This window comes from Larimichthys crocea, chromosome VI (genome assembly GCF_000972845.2).
Source record: "Larimichthys crocea isolate SSNF chromosome VI, L_crocea_2.0, whole genome shotgun sequence".
Lineage (NCBI taxonomy): Eukaryota > Metazoa > Chordata > Actinopteri > Sciaenidae > Larimichthys > Larimichthys crocea.
In genome coordinates this window covers 3,542,521-3,564,455 of record NC_040016.1, presented here as the reverse complement: position 1 = coordinate 3,564,455, position 21,935 = coordinate 3,542,521, and the positions used below count along the sequence as shown (strand labels likewise).

General features: G+C 44.1%; 1 protein-coding gene across 11 annotated transcripts in view; it reads left to right on the top strand.

The window, feature by feature from the left end:
* Positions 1-21,935, top strand: part of magi1b (membrane associated guanylate kinase, WW and PDZ domain containing 1b) — a 130,585-nt gene that overhangs the window by 90,523 nt on the left and 18,127 nt on the right. For 4 of the 11 annotated variants that reach the window (XM_027279781.1, XM_027279785.1, XM_027279788.1 and 1 more), the window contains exons 6-15: positions 163-245; positions 1,058-1,093; positions 4,349-4,406; positions 5,352-5,485; positions 6,715-6,834; positions 8,585-8,770; positions 8,940-9,599; positions 17,625-17,656; positions 18,117-18,158; positions 20,028-20,274. In XM_027279781.1, coding sequence (XP_027135582.1) covers positions 163-245; positions 1,058-1,093; positions 4,349-4,406; positions 5,352-5,485; positions 6,715-6,834; positions 8,585-8,770; positions 8,940-9,599; positions 17,625-17,656; positions 18,117-18,158; positions 20,028-20,274 — 1,598 coding nt within the window. The remainder of the gene's footprint in view (positions 1-162; positions 246-1,057; positions 1,094-4,348; positions 4,407-5,351; positions 5,486-6,714; positions 6,835-8,584; positions 8,771-8,939; positions 9,600-17,624; positions 17,657-18,116; positions 18,159-20,027; positions 20,275-21,935) is intronic. The other 7 variants (XM_027279784.1, XM_027279789.1, XM_019274388.2 and 4 more) reach the window with 5 other exon arrangements.

The following is a 21,935-nucleotide window of genomic DNA, read 5'->3' as shown; positions in this document are numbered from 1 at the left end:
TAAACCAGCAGATGTTCATCTAGAAATGTGCACTGTAATCTTTTAAAATACTAAACGCTAATTACCCTTAATTATTCCTTTTCGTTACACATCAGATGGGAGGAAATGAAGATTATTTATATCACCTGAAGTTAATTCTGTTTTTGTCTATTTTCTGTACAGCCACAATACAAAGACCACCTCCTGGATAGACCCTCGGTGCCTGGACAAGCCTCAGAAACCCCTGGAAGAATGTGAAGATGACGGTACGTCCATGTTATGATATAATGTTTGTTCATGTTCAACAAAAAAGCACTGTATGACACAGAATATTTAACCAGATTTATCTTTTCATTTTTAAAGGGCTATTAGAAAACTCCAAATCAATAAATCGAAGATAACTAGGATTAGAATTACTAGATTTGACCAAAAACATGTCTTGGAAAGCACCACATACCTTCTCTCACTACTTATTTCTCAGTGTTGTGGCGGTAGTGTGAAATTCAAAGCTGTATACCAAAGCAGCTGTTCCCCCTGCAGCCCTTAGGTGTCAGTGTTGGGTCACAGAAAACGGTGAGCAGTCGTTTCTTGGCACGGCTCTGCAATGCTCTCAGCTGTTTGTCAGAGCAAGATTCCCCACAGCTTCCAGGAATTGACTGCATCATTCGCATCATCTAACTCAAAGAAGCGATGCCCTCTCTGACCTGCCTGCTGAGAGATGTTTAACACATAATTTCAACCACACATACAGACACGGAGGAGTACATAGCATTTTTCTAATAAGGACATCATTTATTTCCCTTCAGTAAGGTGCATTACTGCTCACAACGTGAAATATGATAGTTGTTATTTCATTAGCAGCTGACAGACAACTTTAGGTGGTATATAATTCAGGCTAAATTCTGCTGCCTCAAACCACCTTGTGATTGTTGTCGACATGGACTGTCACACGAGGCAGAAGCTTCAATTAACTCGGCCTCCCAGTGGCCAGATGTAGCTGAATGACTCACAGATGTGCTTCTTTTTTCCCCTCTCTGCCCCCCAACCCTGCTGCTGTGTGGTCCATCCCGCTGAGTAGAAGGGGTACATACAGAGGAGCTGGACAATGACCTAGGTAGGTCACATTTTTTACACCACACATATGACCCTACATTCAGCCAACCACCCTTGTCACCTTTCTTTTGCACACATCCAAATCATTGTTTAAAGTCCAAAAGTTTCAGCTGAATTTATAATGTTGTGGAAATGTGTAAGTAAGGATAATAGTCACAGTAGTTAATAGAGTTCATAGTTCATTTGACAGTTGGTGAGAGATCACAATGACTAATCATCTAGAAATGAGACAGTATGCCACACTGACAAACAAACACACTGCATGTGATCAGAAAAGTGGCCATGAACACGAGTGTCAACTTACCCACATGCCACCAGCCACACACACTCAAACACACACACAAAGCTCAAGCACATCAGCAGCTCGTCATTTAATACATAAGAGGCGAGGGCTGAACCGAGGAGGATTGTTGTAATGATGATTTCCTAATGGGTGTCTGTCTAAGCCAGACGGCAACAGGCCTTTCTTCCTGAGGCCCATCAGCACCCTAACTAGCCTATCAGACACAGCAGCGCAGCCACTTGTGCAGGATAAATGGTGTCTGGAGACTGTGCCCTGCACCGTTATGCACAAGTAATGAATGATGTCATTCCATCAGGGGAGATATCTAACTAATGGTTGTAAAAGCTCTAAGATTTAACATGAAAGTACAGAGAAATACAGGCACAAAAGGTTTTTGCTGGATTTAGAATAACACTGAATACATATTGAGTGAAATATTGAACGTCCTTCTTTTAGCTTGGTCTGTAATCCGTTCCAGTTTGCCCCGGGGTCTGGGATTTATTAAAAGACCCTATTAAAGTAACATAATTGAGCATATTTTTTCATTGTCTGCTAAAGCTGCATTAAACTATATATTTTTCATATTATTATAATTCCATATTAAATAAATGAATTTATGGAATGTGAAAGAGGTCAGTCAAAGAGAAATATCTACTTTATAAATATCTACTTATTGTATGGCAGCTGTTTTCAGCAAACAACCTTTAAAAACGGGGCAAAGACAGAACATCACATGCAAAAAGCTGATGACACCCCGTCAAACCGACCGACCATCTGCAGGGCTTCAATCTTGTTAGCAGCTCCTGTATTTAACATCTGAAAAAGCTGCTGTGTTATAATCATCAGATCAGACGAGTCCCGTGTCAATAAGACAGCCCTCGACTGGATGAACATGTTCAATAATTATCGATCCGAACAATCCAATGCAGGTGGGCAAAGAAACGTAATTAACTTCAGTCCTCTGAGAAGGAGCAGACTCCCGCTTTTCATGAATGTCGGCACACACACACCCATGGTACATGCTTACTCAAGAGAAATCAATCACAGCACTGTATCAAGAGAATGAGATGCAAACAGTTAAACATGTAATTTATCACACTTGACTCCCCTTCGAATTCACAATATGTTCTGGAAGGTGTGGGAGGAGGGGCACGTGGTGAGAAGAAAGCGCCGCTGAAGAAGTAGCAGATCTCTCCCTCTCTTTCCGTCTTTGTCATTTGCGTTTCCACTCACTGAAATCTATACCATATTGTTAAGCAGCACGTCTCCTCACTTCTCTCCCTCTCTGTCCCACATACACACACACACACACACACACACCTCACAGGTGCTCTTCCAGGAGCAGAACTAGTGCAGTGTGAAATCAAGTGGGTGATTAAAATTTTTCGTGAGGCGACGCGGGACCACATTCCATTCAACGTTCCAGTTCAAAACATCTAAACGATGATTCACCATGCCCAGTTTGCAGGTTCACCCGTACTACAATGCTAAAGCTGCAACTTTGCATTCCCTTTTAGCCTTTTTATGTAGCAGGTGTAAAAATATAGACATACTTGTAGCTGGAGTTGCTTATAAGCATCAAATTGACAACTTTAATTGCAAATAAGTTTTGCTTACAAGTCATGGCTACCTAAACTGTGAGCAGCAGCGATGTGTGTCATGTACAGACGATTTAAGTTTTCCCATCTGGCTTTTTTTTTTTTTCTTGCATCTGCTGCTGACTCCACTCCAACCAAGGGCCCTCCTCATTAGAAAGCAGAGGGAGGCTCTCCAAGTTGGATGATTGTAATTACCATCTACTTGCACACAGGGCAAGACTTAATTGGCTGAGGGTAATAATATGTAAAACGGATACATCAGGGCTAAGGACTATTGGACAATCTATGTTTGTAGCCAATTAGAAGCCTCTGGCATTATCTATGTAGACGTCAGCCAATAATCAATGTGTTCGCTGTAATCAGACTACGGAACTGATTCAGATTGCTCCATCTGAGATAATGACATCACTCTCTCTGGCAAGCACTGCAGAAAGTGAAACACAGCACGATTGCACCATTAGGCAATTACACACTGCTGAAGTGGGCCCAGTCATATCCATATCTTTTCCTAATTACCATGATTACGACAAAGTTCACTTTTACTCTGTAAAAGTGCCGTGCATATGCGTGCTAGCATCACCACGCTGCTCTCAACGCCACCTCATCGAATGAAGTAGCTTGATTCGTCAACAGAACAGGAATGGGTGCAGGTGGAATCAGATCTGTAATAAATCCACAGACAAACAGGGTGACTTATGTAAGAAGAAAAAAAACAATGGACACAAACACAGACAGGTTCACGGCCACAGTACCAAGGACAGCCGGTTTCTCACTAATCAAGCCATCAAAATAATTAAAAATGTGCTTCTCTGCTGCATTCGTTGGACTGTTTGTCATTGAGGAGAGGAATATATCATCATGCAAAAAATATCATCCAGTTATTCCCTCACTTTCTCTGCACATCGTCAGCCATTTTTGGGTTGGTACGATAGATTATTCCTCCGCCAGTTTCCCCTCCATGTCACCTTTACCCGTCTCTTCTTGCTTTTTGTCCCCCTGCTTTCTTTGCTCCCTGTCTTCCCTCTCCCTGACCCCTTCACCACTCCTTTCCCCCACCTCCTTTCATCTCTCCATCCCTCCATTCATCTACCCATCTATGCCCAAGGGGGTCTTGCTCTGTTCTTATCTGATGTGTGGAAATGTCAGCAGTGTGAGGGGACAGTGGGAGTGAGGGTGTGGGGTGAGGGGGAGAGGCAAGCCTGTGAAGCTGTTGAGTCACTCTGGTCTTGGACACTGACTGACAGGCAGACACAATGAGAGGCAAAAGGTCTCCTCTGGGCTTGCCTCTGATGGCTCAATACATGGCCCCCAGCAACTTTGCAGAGTTTTTCTCATTTCCCCTGTCTCACTCTGTCTTTTTTGTCTGTTTCTTCAGAGCTTCCACCAGGATGGGAGAAAATAGATGATCCGGTGTATGGGGTCTACTATGTTGAGTAAGTGAACGTGTGCAGTATGTAAAGGCAGGCAACATCACACAAGGACACTCGTATGTAAATGTAGAAGCTGGCGCTGCACACAGACGTGCATTTTTTTTTTCTCCTCGCTTACAAATAGAAATGCTTTCACGCATTTCCATTCGAAACAAATGAAACTCTTGACCCTACTGTAAACAGGAGCAGCTCAACCGTATGTACAGTTCTGCTGTAAGACGTCACAGCCAGATTCCGCCTCGTCTATTTTAGTCTTTTGTGTACCGGAAAATGTAGGCCATTTTGTTTGTGTCATTATCATTTGGGAAAACATGCAGCTCATGTGTGTATGCGTGTGTGTGTGTGTGTGTGTGTTCATCTCGTCTTGTGTGAAGCCCCTGGGCACCAACATTAATACAAATATGTTTCATGCGTTTTTGATGTTGTTCAAAGCAACACCTGGGGGCTCAAGGCTGTGGCATTTCTATTCTTTGTCTCCAATATTTATTTATTTTTCCAAATAGACGTTACTCACCGTTTCCCTCATTTGCCGTATAATGTGGTGCTTTAAAGTAATTTCTTTCTGCTGGTAGTTTAGCAGGAAACCTCCTGTGTGTGATGTGAAAGAGGTTTGTAGTTTCCGTAAATTAATCAAATTATATTTGATGAGATCTGTGGGCGTGATTGTGTCACGCATGTCTCAGTGAGGGCTTCCTGTGTAAGTATGGATTGATGCATGTGTATTGTGTCACTGTGTATTAATCAAAACCATGTCTCCCCTCTCTGTCTTAACCCTATCTCTCCCATCTATTACCCTATCCTCTCCTCCGTGCCCGCTTATCCCCACCCCCCACGCTTCACTTTCCTGCTGATATTTACTTCTTGTCCTACATCCTGTTTCCTATTCCTATTTCTCGATCCTCCATTTCTTATCCCTTACCCTTCAACCACTCGACGCTCCTTCCACAGTCATATCAACAGGAAGACCCAGTATGAGAACCCAGTGCTGGAGGCTAAGAGGCGCAGGCAGCTGGAACAGCAGCAGCCTCAGCAGCCTCAGCCTCAAAGCCAGCAGCCACCTGAAGGTGAGCGCTACATCCGAGGTTCGTTCACAAGCCCCCACCAAGGGCGTCATTTCCTTTCTTCTTATTCATGTGTGTGACTGAGATGTCTGCATATGTTTCTTTGTGTGTGTGTGTGTGTGTGTGTGTGTGTGTGAGATTGTGTCTTTATAACAATAATTGCTACAGTATTTGATGTCGCCTGCTACTGCCTTATGATTTGCTAAGTGCCCTTCCATAAAGGCATAACTATTATTTGCAGCTGTACCTTGCAGCCCTTTTGAAGTTAATTTCAGTTTTCTGTGTTGCTTTTGGATTCTTGTTTGTGGTAATATCTTGCAAGCTTTTCTTTCTCAGGTAAGAACAGGTAAGTTTACATTCAACTTGCACTCAACACTCAACGTGATCTGCACACTAAAGATTAAATTCGATGGAGATAATAGTGATGATGTAGCTCGCATAGCTGCCAAAACTCAACTGATTGGCGACCTCAGGTTACTCCTGCTCCTTGTCTTAAACCTTATGCATTCACAGGACGTCCCGCAGAGAGAGATTAATTGTAAATGCATGCCTGCCCCACGTGGGAACTCTCCTATCACGCTCCACCTTCTGCTCATTCAGCAGAAATTATTCGCATCCATTCGATTACCTGATGACTTTCCCCCCGTCTGAAAGCTCAATCTTTCTTCAAAAAAACTCAATACCTTCAAGCAGGGTTTTTACCCATTCTTTTCACCTCTGCATTGATTCTAAATCACTGTTAAGAATATTAATGAAGGTTGGAGTATGATCGGGGCTGTGATGCCATAGAAAGGTGATTAATTGAGATTAAGATTGTAGCCATTATGAAGAAACTCTGCTTTCAAACAGCTTCATATTTATTCAATCGGGAGATGTGAGTGTTAAAAGCTTTATGAAATTTCAGTACTCCGTTTAACCCAAGTTTATGTCAGTGGGGAGTTGAGAAACCAAAATGTAGCTTTCACATGATCTCTTGGTAGCTGAACTACTACCACTTCTTGCTCTGCGGGGAGGTTTTGTAACTGAATTTCAGGCACACCAGGAAATGTATAATTTTCACAGAGAATTATCAGACCTATTCCCACACAAGTTCTTCTAGCTTCATAGAAATCCAAATGGCTTTCTCTCAAACACACAGCACAGTAGGCCACATTGTCCCAGAGCCCTAAGCCCTGGTTTCTTCCACAAGTAGGGCAGCTGTGCACCTGTTTAGACCCCATCTAGAGAATATGTGCCTCTTGCTGTTGCAGAATGGATTGAGGACTCAGCATTGGCAGGGCCCCCACTGGCCAGCTATGCTGCCAACCACCAGGAGACCTACAGGGACCCTGAGACAGGACCCACAGTGCCCAACGCAATGGGACAAAAACGTAAGTTTGTGCCTTTACATAGTTATGAAGTCTGAAACTTCATAAAAAAAACAGATTGTTCATTACTTTTCTGTTTCTAGGCTGTACAACCCAGAGCGACTTATTATGAGTCGAAACAAATTCAGCTCTGACGCTGTAGTTTGTTTTCCTGAGCCTGTGCCTCCGGGCATGTTTGCGTTTTCATGATGGAAGACCAGTTATGAATTGACACGATGAAGCTGCTCTCTAAATAAGTTTTATATATTCTTAAAAAGCAAAATAAAATTCAACTCATCAGGTATGTACAGTAGATTACATTTGTCTAAGAGAGCACTTGAGGCAGTGTTTGTATTTTCGTAAAGTCAAAGCGAATATGACTGCCAAGGACAGTTTGGTTTTGTGCTCCTCTGTGTTTACTGAGGCCACATGTTGCTTGTTGCTTGTTCCATTTTCTGCATCAAATAATGGCCTGATTTCACCCATCATTTAGCAATACACACACCTACAAACACAGTGTCTAGCCATTACTGTGTGTTTCCTTCTCCTGGTTGCCAGCTCCTTTTATACCAGCCTCCCACTAGCAGCTTGTCTAATTAGCACAGCCATGGCAGAGAATTAACTGCCTCACCCTGTCTTTCCCTCTTACTCTCCCATGCTGCTCTGTCAGACGTCTTTTCCTTTTCCCTCATCGATCTCTTTTATTTTATGGCCCACATTCACTGTCTCGCTGGCTTTTTGTCTTGTCTCCCACCACTCTCTGTCTTTGGTCCAGTTGTTGGTTCTGTCCATTATTCTGTCTCACTCACTGCCCATCCCCCTTCCAACTCTCTCTGACTTTGCTATTGCCGTACTGTCGTGGCCTTCAGAGAAAGGCGCCATTTGAAATCTCTTTATCTAACTACCTACTTTCATGTTTCTCCTGCTTCCTGGTTTGTTCTTACATCTCTGGATCCCTTGTGGATAGAGCCGCCATCTATGTTCAGTTTTGTTACCTCTCCCCTGTTCTGAAAAACGCTATTCTAAGGCATTGCACATACACACACCCACACACATACACACAATAAAATCCCACCACAAAAACAAGGACACCAACTGACTTCAAGCGTAATGCATTTTTCATTGAATGCATAAGCTGTAGCACCAGCATAACCTAATGTTGCACTGCAGGTCACTAAGCATACATTCCTCTGTGGCATCCTCTTCTTAATGTACATTCTCTCCATCTCTTTTCACCTTGATTCCTTTGTTCATCTCTGCCAGCACCTCATTATTCATTTGTGTGAAGTCATTTTCTGTAGAGCCTGGCTTACATTATGTTTAATTAATACATAGTTAGCTCTCAACCTGTGTATTACCACCATTTTCTACCGCATGCAAACCTAACCCCATTCCCTTTTAATCTGATTAATCTATTTATCTATTCACATAAACATATTTGGCTCCAGGTTAAGATTAAAGACATGAGCTCCACAGGTCTGTGCGCTCTTCTGTAAGGCTCTGTGTGAGACTCATTGTATTGAGCCTGTTTTTGTTCATACATGACCAATAGCCATTATACTAATTTTAAATGGCTGCACTGTTCACTAAGAGTAAAGGTTATGTGTTGATGTAACATGAGCCTTTTCATGCAGTGTGCAAAAGTATCTTACTGAGAACAGTGAGCATGCAAACAGAACCCGAAGCTAATTTATTTAAGCCTTAATTCAGTTTGTGTTGCTACCTCAGTATATCAGAATGATACAGTGTGAGCTTTCTGTGTTTGTGTGTTCAGGAGGGAAGCCTTTCTTTACTCGGAACCGATCTGAGCTGAAGGGGACTTTCATCAATACTAAGCTGAAAAAGAGTCGCCGGGGGTTCGGTTTCACTGTTGTGGGAGGTGACGAGCCGGACGAGTTCCTGCAGATCAAGAGCCTAGTTCTGGATGGACCTGCTGCCCTCGATGGCAAAATGGAGACAGGTTGGTGTATTAAACTTATCAGCGTTTACAGAGAAGGAACACTGCGTTTGAATGTTGCTTTAGTTGGATTTTCTGAACACTCACTGATACACAATAAGCCGAAACGTTTCTTTGACAAATGAATCCCTCACATGCAAAATAAAACTGCTCCCTCTTCTCAACCTCTAAGGTGACGTGATTGTGAGTGTCAACGACACATGTGTGCTAGGCTACACCCACGCCCAAGTTGTGAAGATCTTCCAGTCCATCCCAATTGGCTCCATGGTTAATTTGGAGCTGTGCCGTGGCTACCCACTGCCCTTTGACCCAGATGACCCCAACACCAGCTTGGTTACCTCAGTGGCCATTCTTGACAACAAAGACCCCATCATAGTCAACGGCCAGGAGGCCCCCAACAGCTACGACTCGCCATCCAGCCACGGCAGTCAGAACAACAACAATGGCTCAACCAACGGCGGAGCACCCCTTAACGGCCTCCCACGACCCCACAGCCCCTCGGCGGAGGTGGCCTCTGACACCTCTTCCCAGCACGGCTACCCCAGCGACGTGGTCACCCTGGCCTCATCCATCGCAACACAACCAGAGCTCATCACTGTACACATGGAGAAAGGAGACAAGGGCTTCGGCTTCACCATCGCCGACAGCCCAGGAGGCGGAGGGCAGAGAGTGAAGCAGATCGTGGACTACCCACGCTGTCGCGGCCTCAAGGAAGGCGACATTATCGTGGAAGTGAACAAGCGGAATGTGCAGAGCATGTCTCACAACCAGGTGGTCGACCTGCTCAGCAAGTGTCCTAAAGGCAGTGAAGTCACCATGCTGGTGCAGAGAGGTGAGTGGAGGCTGATCTCTCCTTATGTGTGCCTGTTGTCTGAGTGAATTTGTCATATTTGTTGTCGTACTGTAACTGATGAGAGCAGATGGAGATGAGGAAGATGAAGAAAACAGGTGTCAAGTTCTTTGTCGCTCTCTGATTTATGTGCCCATATGTTGAAGTATTTGCAAAACAAAACAAACCTTTCCAGTGAAACTGCTTAAAGCAGAAAAAATAATAGGCTTCTGCCTTGCAGGCTGTTCCAGCTCACAGAGAGCTCTTTTATTGACACACATATTTATTTATTCATGTAAATAGAGGTTGGAAGCAAAAAAGTGAGATCGCAAAGAAGACAGGATAAGAGGGATAATTATGTTATGGAAGGAGAGATGGAGCCACAGAGAAAGTTGAAGTCATATCTGAGGATGTTGCTGAAAGTAAAGTGGCAGGAGAGAGTGATAGAGAGTGAGGTGTTTACACAGAGAAGCACAGGCAGTCAGAATATTATAGCTGTCTTGAAATGGAAAAGAGGCAGAAGAAGGAAGGGTAAAAAGGGAAGACGAAGGAACTATGAAAAGAAGTGTAAACATGGGAGAGAAACTCAGATCTGAATATTCTCCCTCTTTATATTTTCCTATCCTCCGTGACTCTCTGCCCAGGTTCTTCTTCTCTTTTATTTTAGGTCTTTATTATATTCCCGTGTCAACGTTGGTCACTTGGACACCAATTGTTCAAGTGTGCCTTTTTATCTACCCACATGGCTAGCTGGCTTGATATGAGCTGAAGTCTGTGACCTTTTTCTACTGTTTTCATACTGTACATCTTCAATGTGTTTGCGACAACAGTGCACCAGCATGTAAATGCTGCTATTCAACATGTACCACCCTGCTTTTGTCGTGGTCCCTGATTGAAAATCACTGTCGCACAGACGCACTAAATGGAAACAAAGCAACTATGAATGAAGAATAAAACTGAAATGATTGAATTTCGGTATTTTCTCTTCAATTCCCCTCAGGCTTGTAGACCTCCAGAGCTCTAAACGCACTGTGTGATACAAGTAATTGGACTATTTTCTCTGTCAGACTGTCCATGGCTTGCTTTGGTGCTTATTAATTCAAGTGACTAAAAGGTTGTGTGTGTGTGTGTCTGTGTGTGTGTGCATGCACATGCAGAGTTTATCTCATCTCTAGGGTTAAGTGCTCAGAAGTGTCAAGGGAAATTGGTCAGATAAATGGCAGCCAAGTCGCATTGTAATCTTGCGTCGAGTCTCCGTCTTTTTATCTACATGTATGACTCCACCTCAGTTTGGATCGCCATCCCTTTCTTCGACGTTGTCACAATCTCTCACTTCTTGACACACACACCCACACTCCAGCACACTCCTGCACTCACTGGCTTTTGCTAATGAGTAGCATTTCTTCATCGTGCTAGTGTACACAAGCCCCATAAAGGGATACAGCCTCATCATGGGCAGGGACTTTATGGGCTGCCAATAAGACAGAAGGCAGTTTAGCCTGGCTTGTGTAAACGTAAGAGCCTGGCTTTGATAGCCACAGGCAGATATGACTGTGACAGAAGGAATGGCACTGAGGTATGGATGACGAAAATGCGAATGAAGCATTTTAATTACACCTGCTTTACTAAATGCTTCTGATGGTTGGTTTTATCCTGCTCAGGGTTTAGTATGAAATATGTCAGTCATCACAGAAACCCACAAACACAGGAAACAAATATAACAGCCAATTAAATATATAGTGTGCTATAACAGAATCTCTCTGGTCCTTCATGCAGATTAAAAATAGAACAACTGCACTGCACATTTAAGTACCAAGCGCTGGCTACTGTGTATTTTACAAAGAACCTTCCTGATGAAGAGCCTAATGGCCCCAGCATCACAACACAGCCAGTAATTAGTGAGCCAAAGTACAAATTGGACCAGTGCCAACTCCTTTTTCTTCGTTTGTCCCGCACTAGCTATCAAACCTTTGTTTTTATTTTTTTTGGAACCAGCAGAAATATATCTGTAGCAGTAAGTATTGAAAGCTTACAGTGCCAACACACACACACACACGCAGAGTTGCACTCATGAGAACATAAACCAAAGTTCTAGACACAGCGCCTTAATTACTCTCCTGCTCTCACTCTCTTCACTGCTTTCTCACTCCACCAGTAGCAGTGAGGTACACTGGCCTCTAATTGGAGTCCTGATGTCAGCTTTGCTTATCATACACATACATCTTTTTCTCTCTAGCGCTCTCTTTTACTTTCACTCTCCTTCCATCCATCAAGAATCTCTCTCTGTCCCTGAGCAAACACCGCTTTTGTGCAGCCAGTGTCGGGTCTCAAACATGAAGATCCGTGCATCCAATTATAGTTTCGCGGCAGAAAGACCCTGGTATGGTTTTAATTGGGGGAGATCCATCCTTCCTCCAATCTTCCATCCCCCTTGTTTCTATTCCCCCACTGCCAGTATGTAGATTCACACCCACTCGCCCACATGAAGATGGGAGCCAATCCCAGAAGGCCAGCGCAAGATAGAGATACACACTCGTTAAGGCTGTGTGCTCCCTCACCCTTCTCACACTGTCTTTGTCACTCTGTGTGACCATGTGCACACATCAGGTTAAAAATGTGAGCGTGTTTTCATTCCACACCCGCTACAGTGCGCTGCAGCAGTGAGAAAGCCTGACAGTCTGAGTAAGTTATATTAGCTATGAATAATCCTTTGGTCCAGTTAATACATACAGAGGAAGAACCACCCACAGGTCGGAGTGTCAGGTGATGACAACGTTTCACAGGTTAAGTGTACGAAACACAACATTCCACGGACATTTTGCACCCTGAGATGTGCTGCCTGTACGCACGCAGGCATGATTTATTACTTCAATCAGGCCCGTGTTTCGTGATACATCGTTCTTTCATTTGTCTAATTACACTGCTCTAATGTGCTCATTTTCCCCTGCCTGTCTTCTTCTGCCCCCACCGAAGCTCTGACATAACTCATTTTGGCCCGATGTCTTGCCGTACCACAGACGTTAATTTCCTCTCCTGTTCCCCTTTTTAAAAAGGCGTAAATGTTCCAAGGTCCGTAGGGACACGCACACCTTCTGTACCAGCTTTTGTCAGCGAAAAACCTGTTTGGGTGTAGAATTTGTGAAACCTGGCATCTCAGTAGCCCAGCAGCTCATGTCATTAGTCAGCTATAGGAAAATGAAGCCCATTTGTCTCAGCATGTTTTTTTTTGTTTGTTTGTTTTCTTTTTTTTACCTGTTTGTAAGGCCTGACAGGTGCTGCAATGAATGTGAGGTAATTTGTGTTTGGCTGCAACAACAGCGTGTAGCCGTGTGCAGGAAATGGAAAGAAAAGATAGCTGCAGTGCGTGAAGGCGGAGAGGACGAGAACTGTGGATGGAAAGATGTCAGAGGATCAGAGAGATGATACAAGAGCGGCGCATAAACCCCCATGATGCTCTGCTCTTTCTCCCGCTCTCTTTTCCTCTCTCTCTTTCCCCCCACTTCATGACTCATCAATCAGCAATGACACATTAGTCCCTGCTGGGCAATCAGGCCTTGCACTCCTCTCTCAGAATGAGAGATGGACCTTTTCTCTCCTCCCACATAGCCAGCGGACGGAAAAATGGCAGGTTGAGGGACTGACACAGACAAGAGGTGTTAAACTATTTCGAAAATGTCAATGTATTTGATGAACCCACTCCGCTGAACAGTCTCTTTCCTTGTTTCCTTTAGATAAATGGGAAGCTAAATACCCCAAATGTCCGAGACCTCAGATTATCTGCATGGCTACTTGGAAGGGCATCCATCTACAAAGCATCCATAGTGTTAAAGCACAAGAGGGTGTATTTCCTCTTGTTTATCTTTGTTTGTTTCCCCTCATTGCCTTTAAGTGCAGTTTGAAGGAGATTTATTGTACCCTTGAAGACAGACGGGGTTGAAATGTGTGTGTTTTTTCCCTGTGTTTTTTTCATGGGTCTGTGGCTTAAAAAGTCTAAAAACACCAAGTGGATTATTGTCACACTAGATAGCTTTTATTGGCATAATGTTAGGCAAGTGAACTGACAGCTTGTAAACGCCTCCTGTCAAAAAGCACTCCACGGATCAGTGTTCTTTGAGGACATGCACTGATAGGCACAAACACAATTCCGTGAACTCACATAACCCACGTAAACAAACTCGCAGTTACCGGCATGCACATTCACGAGGCCGGTATAATGTGGACAGTCTTGTACACCCATTAGAAAGAGATAAACGTTGATGATGGGTTCCTGCACAGACCAAAGCAGGAAATCAATTCACTGTATGAGCAGGAAGCGTCGTATTTTTGCCCACTTCACATTAAAGATTCTGCTGACTGCACGTTCCAGTGGCACCATAACGAATAGCAATGCAGTCCTGAAAAGCAATGATGACGGGGAGCAGTCTGCCCGCTAGATGCCCGTGATTCACCTCCGCTCATTTTGGGTTCACTGGAGGCAGGTATCTGTGAACCACTGCTTGTTGCACAAGAGGCAAGGTGAGCCTTTCTCCACCCCACCCCCCACAACCCCCCATGTCTTCACACATCCATAGCTATTGGGCGAGTTGTAAATCTCCAGCGTTGCACCATCCTTTGTTTCTATGACAATGCTCTGCAGATAATCTGCACTGGGGTCTCTTCTGTGTGGATGTGTGCATTTGGTGGTGGAGGAGGGGATTTCACCCCTGCCATGCGAAAGAAGGCATAGTGCAGGGAAAAAAAACACACTCCCAGGTTCTCCTTATTTTAATAATGAGGCAAGAAAAACTGTTTTTTTTTTTTTCATGCGCTCCTTACTCTTTGCTTTCTATTTAGTCACACCGGTGCGCTCGTCTGTCACATTTAATTTCGCCATTTACGCGCGCGTTGAGGAAGCTAAATAAAGCTGTACTCTGCAAGGCTGTCACATCCTGGCTGCTGATGTACACAGCTGATGTGAGTCTTTCACTCCTTGGAGACCGTCTGTCAGTTCCCCATGGTCACAAGGCACTGTCGCCACGGTGACAGATGGACCTGCCTGTTGGAAGCCATCACTCCTAGCTGAGATCTACCAACACATACGCACACGCGCGCATTGTGGACAGATAACGTAATCTGCTCAGTAATGGCTTCCGTTTAGTGACTGCTGCGCCGCCAGGTTGTTGCAACAGTTACTATCTGTTGAGGGGAACCATACAGCAGCAGAGGGTACAGTACTTCTTGTCAGCCTGTGCTCGGTTCATCCAAATACAATTTATCCAAACCAGAGATCCTTTGGGAAACAAATCTAAAGCCTGTGCGTTCATATGTATTTTTTATTTTTTTTTTAATCACTCCCACACCTTGTTTCCAGTGTTTGTCTACCATGCATTGTCTTCATTGCACCCAAACTGTTGGATTTTAAGCAGCTGTGGGGCTGTCACACAGAGAAAAACAAGTTGCGTTTGCTAAAATTCATGGAGTTTTGCCTAAGGCTGTGAAACAAGATGACCGTTATTCTGTCGAGCTCAATAAATTTTTTTACTGCAATCCTTAAATATACTATTTTGGAATTCATAGCAATCAGTTGATGTATCATTAATCTCAAAAAGCACACATTATACAAATTTAGTGCCTCCTGGGTTGAACAGTCCGTCATTATTCACTGTTAAGAATGCTTTTCCTACCTCACATTTTCAGATTTAGTAAGCAGAATAATATGAGCCAGGTGGGGGCCCACTGCGGCCCTGGTCCATTATTTGAGAGCTGGAGGCACCGAGGATTTAGTGGGCGCTCTCTCACTCAAACTGTCAGTGTGCAGGCCAGCCGAGATCGCCCACCTGTCCAAAAGCGCTCTTTCCTTCCTCTTGTATGTAATTAGGGCTGGACGTTGGCCCAAACATCCACAATACCTTTTGATCCAAGAGCTTCAAACACACTGTGGCACGCATATACACACACATACACACAAAACCAATAGAACCGCTCCTGCCTTCGAATGCAGTGTTGACCTGTTCACAGTTGTGTTTTCTTTGTTTTTCATATGTTTATCAATGCATTTGTTAAAGGGCATCAAGGCCTCACAGGCTATTTCTAGATTTTGTAAATAGATCTGTAATAATGAAATATAATTATACTTCAGAAATATTGCTTTTACAGTCAGACATATCGCTTGCAAGGGGAATTTTTTTTAGCACAATGCGTTGCAAAGACCAGAAATAAACCTGTGTCTGAGTCAGTTTATTGCTCACTTGGGCGTGTCCGTTTTGTGTATCAGCACGTCTGATCGAAAATCTAGGAGAGAGAGTGTGCTGAGAGATGCTGACGGACAGCAGCAACAGATCAGTTGCAGTGGACGGACAGATGGACGATAACCAACTTCAGCCTGACACTTTGACTGACAAGCATGCTTAGCCCAGAGAAAATACCTCTAGATTGACAGCATGTCTGATTTAGTGGATTGTTATGCGCTCTTCGATGAATGATTCCTATTGATTGAAAAAAAAGGGGGGGTGCCGGGGGTGAAAAGGGGAGAGGAGAGAGATGAGGGGAAAGAGAAGGGGGGAGGAGAGGAAGGAGAGAAGAAAAAGGCTGCAGACGCAACACAGTTGGAGCTGTCATTTGTGAATGAAACCAGATGTCTGAGATAAAGAAGATGAGCGTGTGTGTGTGAGATGTTATCCTCGCAGTTTCCCTAAAGGATTGACACACAATAGTAGCCCATTTTCTTAGATCAGACACCGCCTAGTCTCACTCATGCTTTACATGTGTTACACACCCGTACACCGGAGGTGTGTGTGGTTTCACTCATTGTTGAATTTTGAATATTACAAAGGTAAATACACATCTTGCATTTTCTCTTTGTTTCATGCATTCCTTCTCCCGTTCTCATTTCCATAACTTCATACAACTGTTTATATCATGCAGAGTCGAGGGATGGAGGGATAAGGAGCAAATTCCCATGGCTAGATCCAGGCTGTGTTAGCGTTTTTAGTCGTCCACCCGTCTTTCTTTGTGTGATAATGATATTTCTGGTCACCGCTCTCTCACGCAGAAACCCGTCTGTCATACCTTAAGCACACTGCGATTTGTGTCGGGAGCACCGCGCAGAGCTGCCTGATGCCTGTGTGTGTGCGCGTGTGTGTGTGTGTGTGCAGCTGCATGGATGTTTACCAGCATGTGGGGGTGGGAGAGAGACTGAGATGGAAAGGAGAGAGAAAGAGGAAGGGGGAGGGAGGGTGATGATGCTGAGGGAGAAAAAGGGAGGGAGGACAGTGTGCAGTGAGGTGAGAGAGAGAGAGAGAGAGAGAGAAGGGAAAAAAAGGAAAAGACAGCTGGAAAGGGAGAGACGAGGAGGACACGGCAACTGCCTATAGATGCTGGAGCCTTCGACAGCGGAGCGCGGCGCTCAGCGGACACAGGAAGATGGTCTCAGTAAGAGGGGAACTGACGGTTGCCTATAATTTAATGTTCAGTATCTTGGACTCCTTCTCCATGGGTAATGCTACGGCCAGAAACTCCAGAGCACAGCTCGCTTTTCTCCTCTCTGCTCCCCTCTCTCTTTATTCTCTGGCTTAGTTGGTCTCCAGGATACTGTCCTTTCCTCTTAACTCTCACTTTCCTCCCTCAAACGCACACTCACTCAAATGCGTGCACTGCCGTTGGGTAACCAGGGTCTAGCGAACGCTGGGTTAGCCCCTCCGGACTGGCCCCTACTCTTCCGCTGCACCAGTCAAGGCGAGCGCTGGCCGCGGCAGTGATGCAGATAGATCGCGCTGCCTGCAACCCCTCCCCTCCCTCCCTCCTCAAAAGCCAGCCACGGATGGGCGAGCAAAGGAACCAAGCAGGGAAAGAGAGGAAAGAAGGGAGAAGGAGACGAGGGCTAGATGAGCACTGTTGTGACATTGTTTTGGAGTCTGCCTTATCTTTCTTTCTTTTTTCCCTTCTTGTTTCTTTTTGCATTGTCCTTTTTTATGAACATGGACGATATACTCAAAGTACATTGGTAACCTTCTCCCTTTTTGTTTTTTCTATTTCTGTCTGGATTCACAGGGGTGGCACCTGCAAAGAAGAGCCCCAAACTGGTAAGTAGTTGTTGTACATTTTTCTCCTTCCATCCATCCGTCACTCTTCTGTACCTCCATCCACATGGTGTATCTGTCAGAGGGACATTTGGCTTACTTCCACTGCCTCCCCTCTCCTCACTCATCTCCAACTCTCGTCTGTAAGGTGTAACTTGTGCTGATGTTGTGGGTCTGTTTGTAGACATGGGATGCTGTGCTGTGCGGGGGTGGATCCCTGTGGCTTCACATCAGTGCCCCCCTCCTCTCTGGCGGGGGCTGGGAAAGAGGGGCTTTGATGCACAGCGTGAGCTGGGTTGCTAACACGCTGATTATCGTGTCGCGCTGGGTGCTAACCTTGCAGTGTGGGATTGAATGTATGATCACAGCTGAGAAATGGCCTCATCCTGTGATATATACTGCATTAATGGAAGGACCCTGTTGACTGTGTCCGACTGAACATGTGTTCATTTTTGTTTCACAGGATTTTGAGATGGCTCCTCCATACAGAGATTACACTAGGAGGGTATGTGATGTCATTTAGATGAGGTGAAAGTTTGGAGTAATGAGGTGTGGTGGTGCTGGTGCTGGGTTTGTAACGTGTTAGTCGATAATGGTGGTGGTATAGCGTTCTTATAGGAGATAATAGAGATGATATGAGTGTTAATGCATGATGGTTCAACATAATGCTTGGTTGTATCCGGATGTTTATGTGCTCGATGACTTTTGTGCAACAAAACAAAAGATGACTGCTAATGCTGTAAAGAATCCAGGCAGGGAACCTAACCTGAGGAAGCAGCAAGGATTTGTTTTCATTGCCCCAGACCCCCCTCTCCCTCCTTCCCATCTTCTGTCTGCTTAATAAGTTATTGGAGCAGGAGAAACCAATGTATTAGACGAGTCCCGGAGCACAGAGGGAGAACACAATGACCGTAGAAGGTCAAATCTAATAGCTCCATCAAGAACAAGAGATTTGTTTTCATTCAAAAGAAGGGAATAGAAGTTGGACTTTATGTGCATCAAACTGAGAGAGAAACAAGAAGAAAATGCTGCCTCATTGGCTAATGGAGGCACCATTTTGTTTGATGGAACGAAAGTGACCAAAAAAATGATTTTGCAGTCAGTCCTGAGGTCTGACTTCAGCACCAAACATGGCCTCCGTTTGTGACTAATTATATGAGTCCATTGATTTCTTACTTTACCATACAATCCAGTGAGGTTACACTCACCACGCTAGTGGAGTAAGCACTCCAGCTGAATCCACTGAAACACTGACTTAATATTTGCTAAAGCGTCAAGCTTTTTTTAAAAATATATATATCTAACAAGGTTAATGAATATAAACATGAATTGCAGAGGTGTAGGAGGCTGATTCACAGAGTAATGGCTTTGAATTTATTGAAGACATGACTTCACTTTGAAGGCCAAACACTTTGATATTTGAGAATAGATAAGCTACTTGCCTCAACCCCTTCCTGGTGTATTTTTGTCCATTACATCCAAAGTAAAGGAAGGTCCCATGATGTGATAAGAGGCCGAACTGCTGTCATTTTATCTTTCTGAACATATCTTTCTATCATTCCTATGATCTTGACTGTAAGCCTTCCAAGTCACTTGTTTTTAAAATCGACAGAGTGATGATGACAATGACGACGGCAAAAAAGATAGTCTATCGGGTCATGGAAAGGATTTTCACTTGTGCTTATAGTGTTCTTGTGCTTGACCTCAGGATTGTATGTGCTCTACCCTGCTCAAGCATTGCTCCCTTCAAATCCTTGAGCAAGTGCTTAAGTGCCCATGTTATTGAGGGCCAGTGGCAATTTATGAGGAGTTTTACATTTCTGGCTTCACCAGTAAAACCCTCCCTACATTTCAAACCCCACAAGTGCTTTCTTCACTGTGAATACCTCTCGATATGCAGCAGGAAATGCAGCTCCTTGTTAATGCAATCGACTCTGTTAACAAAAGGAATAGGCAATGTACCCTCATAAGCTGAGCTACACTTTTTTTTCCACCCACAGCTGAAAGACTTAATCATGAGAAGCCATTGAGGTCTTTTTTCTGTCTTTGTATGCTAAAATTATGGTTGGTGTTGAATAGCACAACAGCACAACAATTGTTGATTATACGCCTTTAGATTCTGCTTCTTTTACCCCAAGGGGCTGTAATCGTTAATCTTTTTTAACTCTAATCCAAATTCCTTCTGTATTCAAGTCTTATTTCTCCTCTCACAAACCACCACCTCAATTTGTCTTGTCTTACCATTGCTGAGCATGCAGTAACCTTTTTTTGTCTCTTCCCCTCTGTCAGGTTTCAATCCAGCCTCCATTTTCACAGGTGTACTGTCACATCTGACTTTCAGTTCTTAAATGATATCGATCTGCTTTTCCAACAGCAGTTGTCAAGAAAGGACAGTCAGAACAGCTCCCAGCATAGCGTTTCCAGCCACCGGAGTGTCCACACAGACTCGCCCGTGCACCAGTCCCTGGCACCGCCTCTCAGCGAGAGTGTCGCTCCCCCGCCCCCCTCTCAGCCCCTGCCAGGCCTGCCGCCCCAGGACTCCCCAGCAGACGGCACCATCCAGAGAAAACCGGACCCCTTTAAGATTTGGGCCCAGTCCAGGAGCATGTATGAAAGTAGGCGTAAGTATATTATTTTTTGGTGGCGGTTGGATGAGGGCTGCATGGGGCTGGTGGCTCGTTGGAGACCCTCAGTGTGTTTAAATGGTACTGCGCATTTTTGGAGCAAGATTTGGGATAAGAAATAAGCCTTGCACATGTAAGTAACTGGTTTATATTCTTAAAGATAACAAAGGTCCAGTCTTTTTTGTGCTCTTGTTGGGTTTCTGGAAAGGGATGTGGGCTTAATCTGGTGCTTGGGGTGTATGTGGACATAATATTCTAATCTTTACGATGGTTGGACGACTGTTGTATTGGGCTGTATTTCAGCTAGGTAAACTGAATAAAACACAATGTAGAGAAAATTTTTAAAACTAAACATAGTTGTTTAAATGTGTAATTTAAAAAGTAGTTCAGCATTTTGGGACATGCACTTATTTTATGTCTTCAGGAAATCGATAACGGTAGCATATCTGTGTGCTCAATATAAAGCTAGCCAGCAGACACTTAGCTTAGCTCACACAGAACAGGTGGAACCCACCAGCCTGGATTTGATATGACAGTGGTATTTCTCTCTGCAGCAGTTCCTCAAAGCTACAAAGTTAGTATTGATTTTATTGTCATTTCTGACCAGCATCAGAGGCAGTAGTCTCCCACATGATCCTGGTCCAGTCCTTTAAAGCTACAGGTTGCCACTTTGGTCAACACTGGCTTGGCACACTTTTAAACTAAACTTCCCTAAAGAGACACATTGGCTTATAATTAGCAGCAATGGTGGAGGATGTCAGCGGACTGAATATCCCCCTCCCCCTTGTCTAGCCTTACCAAAGGAAAGGGACAACTCCAATTAAAAAGGATAATTCTTAGATCCAAAAACAGGAGTCTGTAAGGGCGAAACCTTAACATTGAATTACTTACCCAGGCACCACTTGTCAGGTATTTTCATTATTTAGATGCCTGTGTAGAATAATGTTAAAAGAAGCGCTGAATGTAGTTTAGTAGAGCTGACGCCTGTTCATAAGCAGCCGTGAAAGGCTGAGAGGAAAATAAAATAAAGAATAGAGATGGGCAGCTGAAGAAACCAAGACTAAGGGGAAGATTTTTTTCTACATACCGTCCTAAGATAAAGCCTCAACAGGGGCTTTCTAAATTGCCTGAGCTTATTTTATTAGTACAAATAGAAGGACAAGCAAAGAGAGCCCAAAGGATAATGAAGAAGGAAGCGGCAGAAACATATAAATGGGACGTGAATGAAGAATGTTAGGATAAGAGAAAGGTCAAGCGTTTGAAGATCAAGGGATTCTGAGTTATAGAAAACTAGAGACGAGCACATAGAAAATGACAGCAAGGACAGCTGACCTGCACCTGCAGGTGTAAATCCTCCTCTTCCTCACGCTGCATTGAGCTCTCGTCCTTAAATCCTGCTGTGTGTGCCCCATAGGGCTCAGGCCTTGGCTGCAGCAGAGACATTTCTCTACATAACATTCACTGTAATGAAAAGTTCTGCTGAGATCAAGGTCTTTAAACACACCATGTGGTGAACGATTTCCATTTGCAGAAAAAAAAAAAAAAAAACTCACACAGCTTTAACCTGATCTGAGAAATCGGGACCAGGGAGTATTGGGAACTCGCTCATGCTTTATTGGCCATCATTTCCATTATTGTCTACCTTTAACATGTTCTCA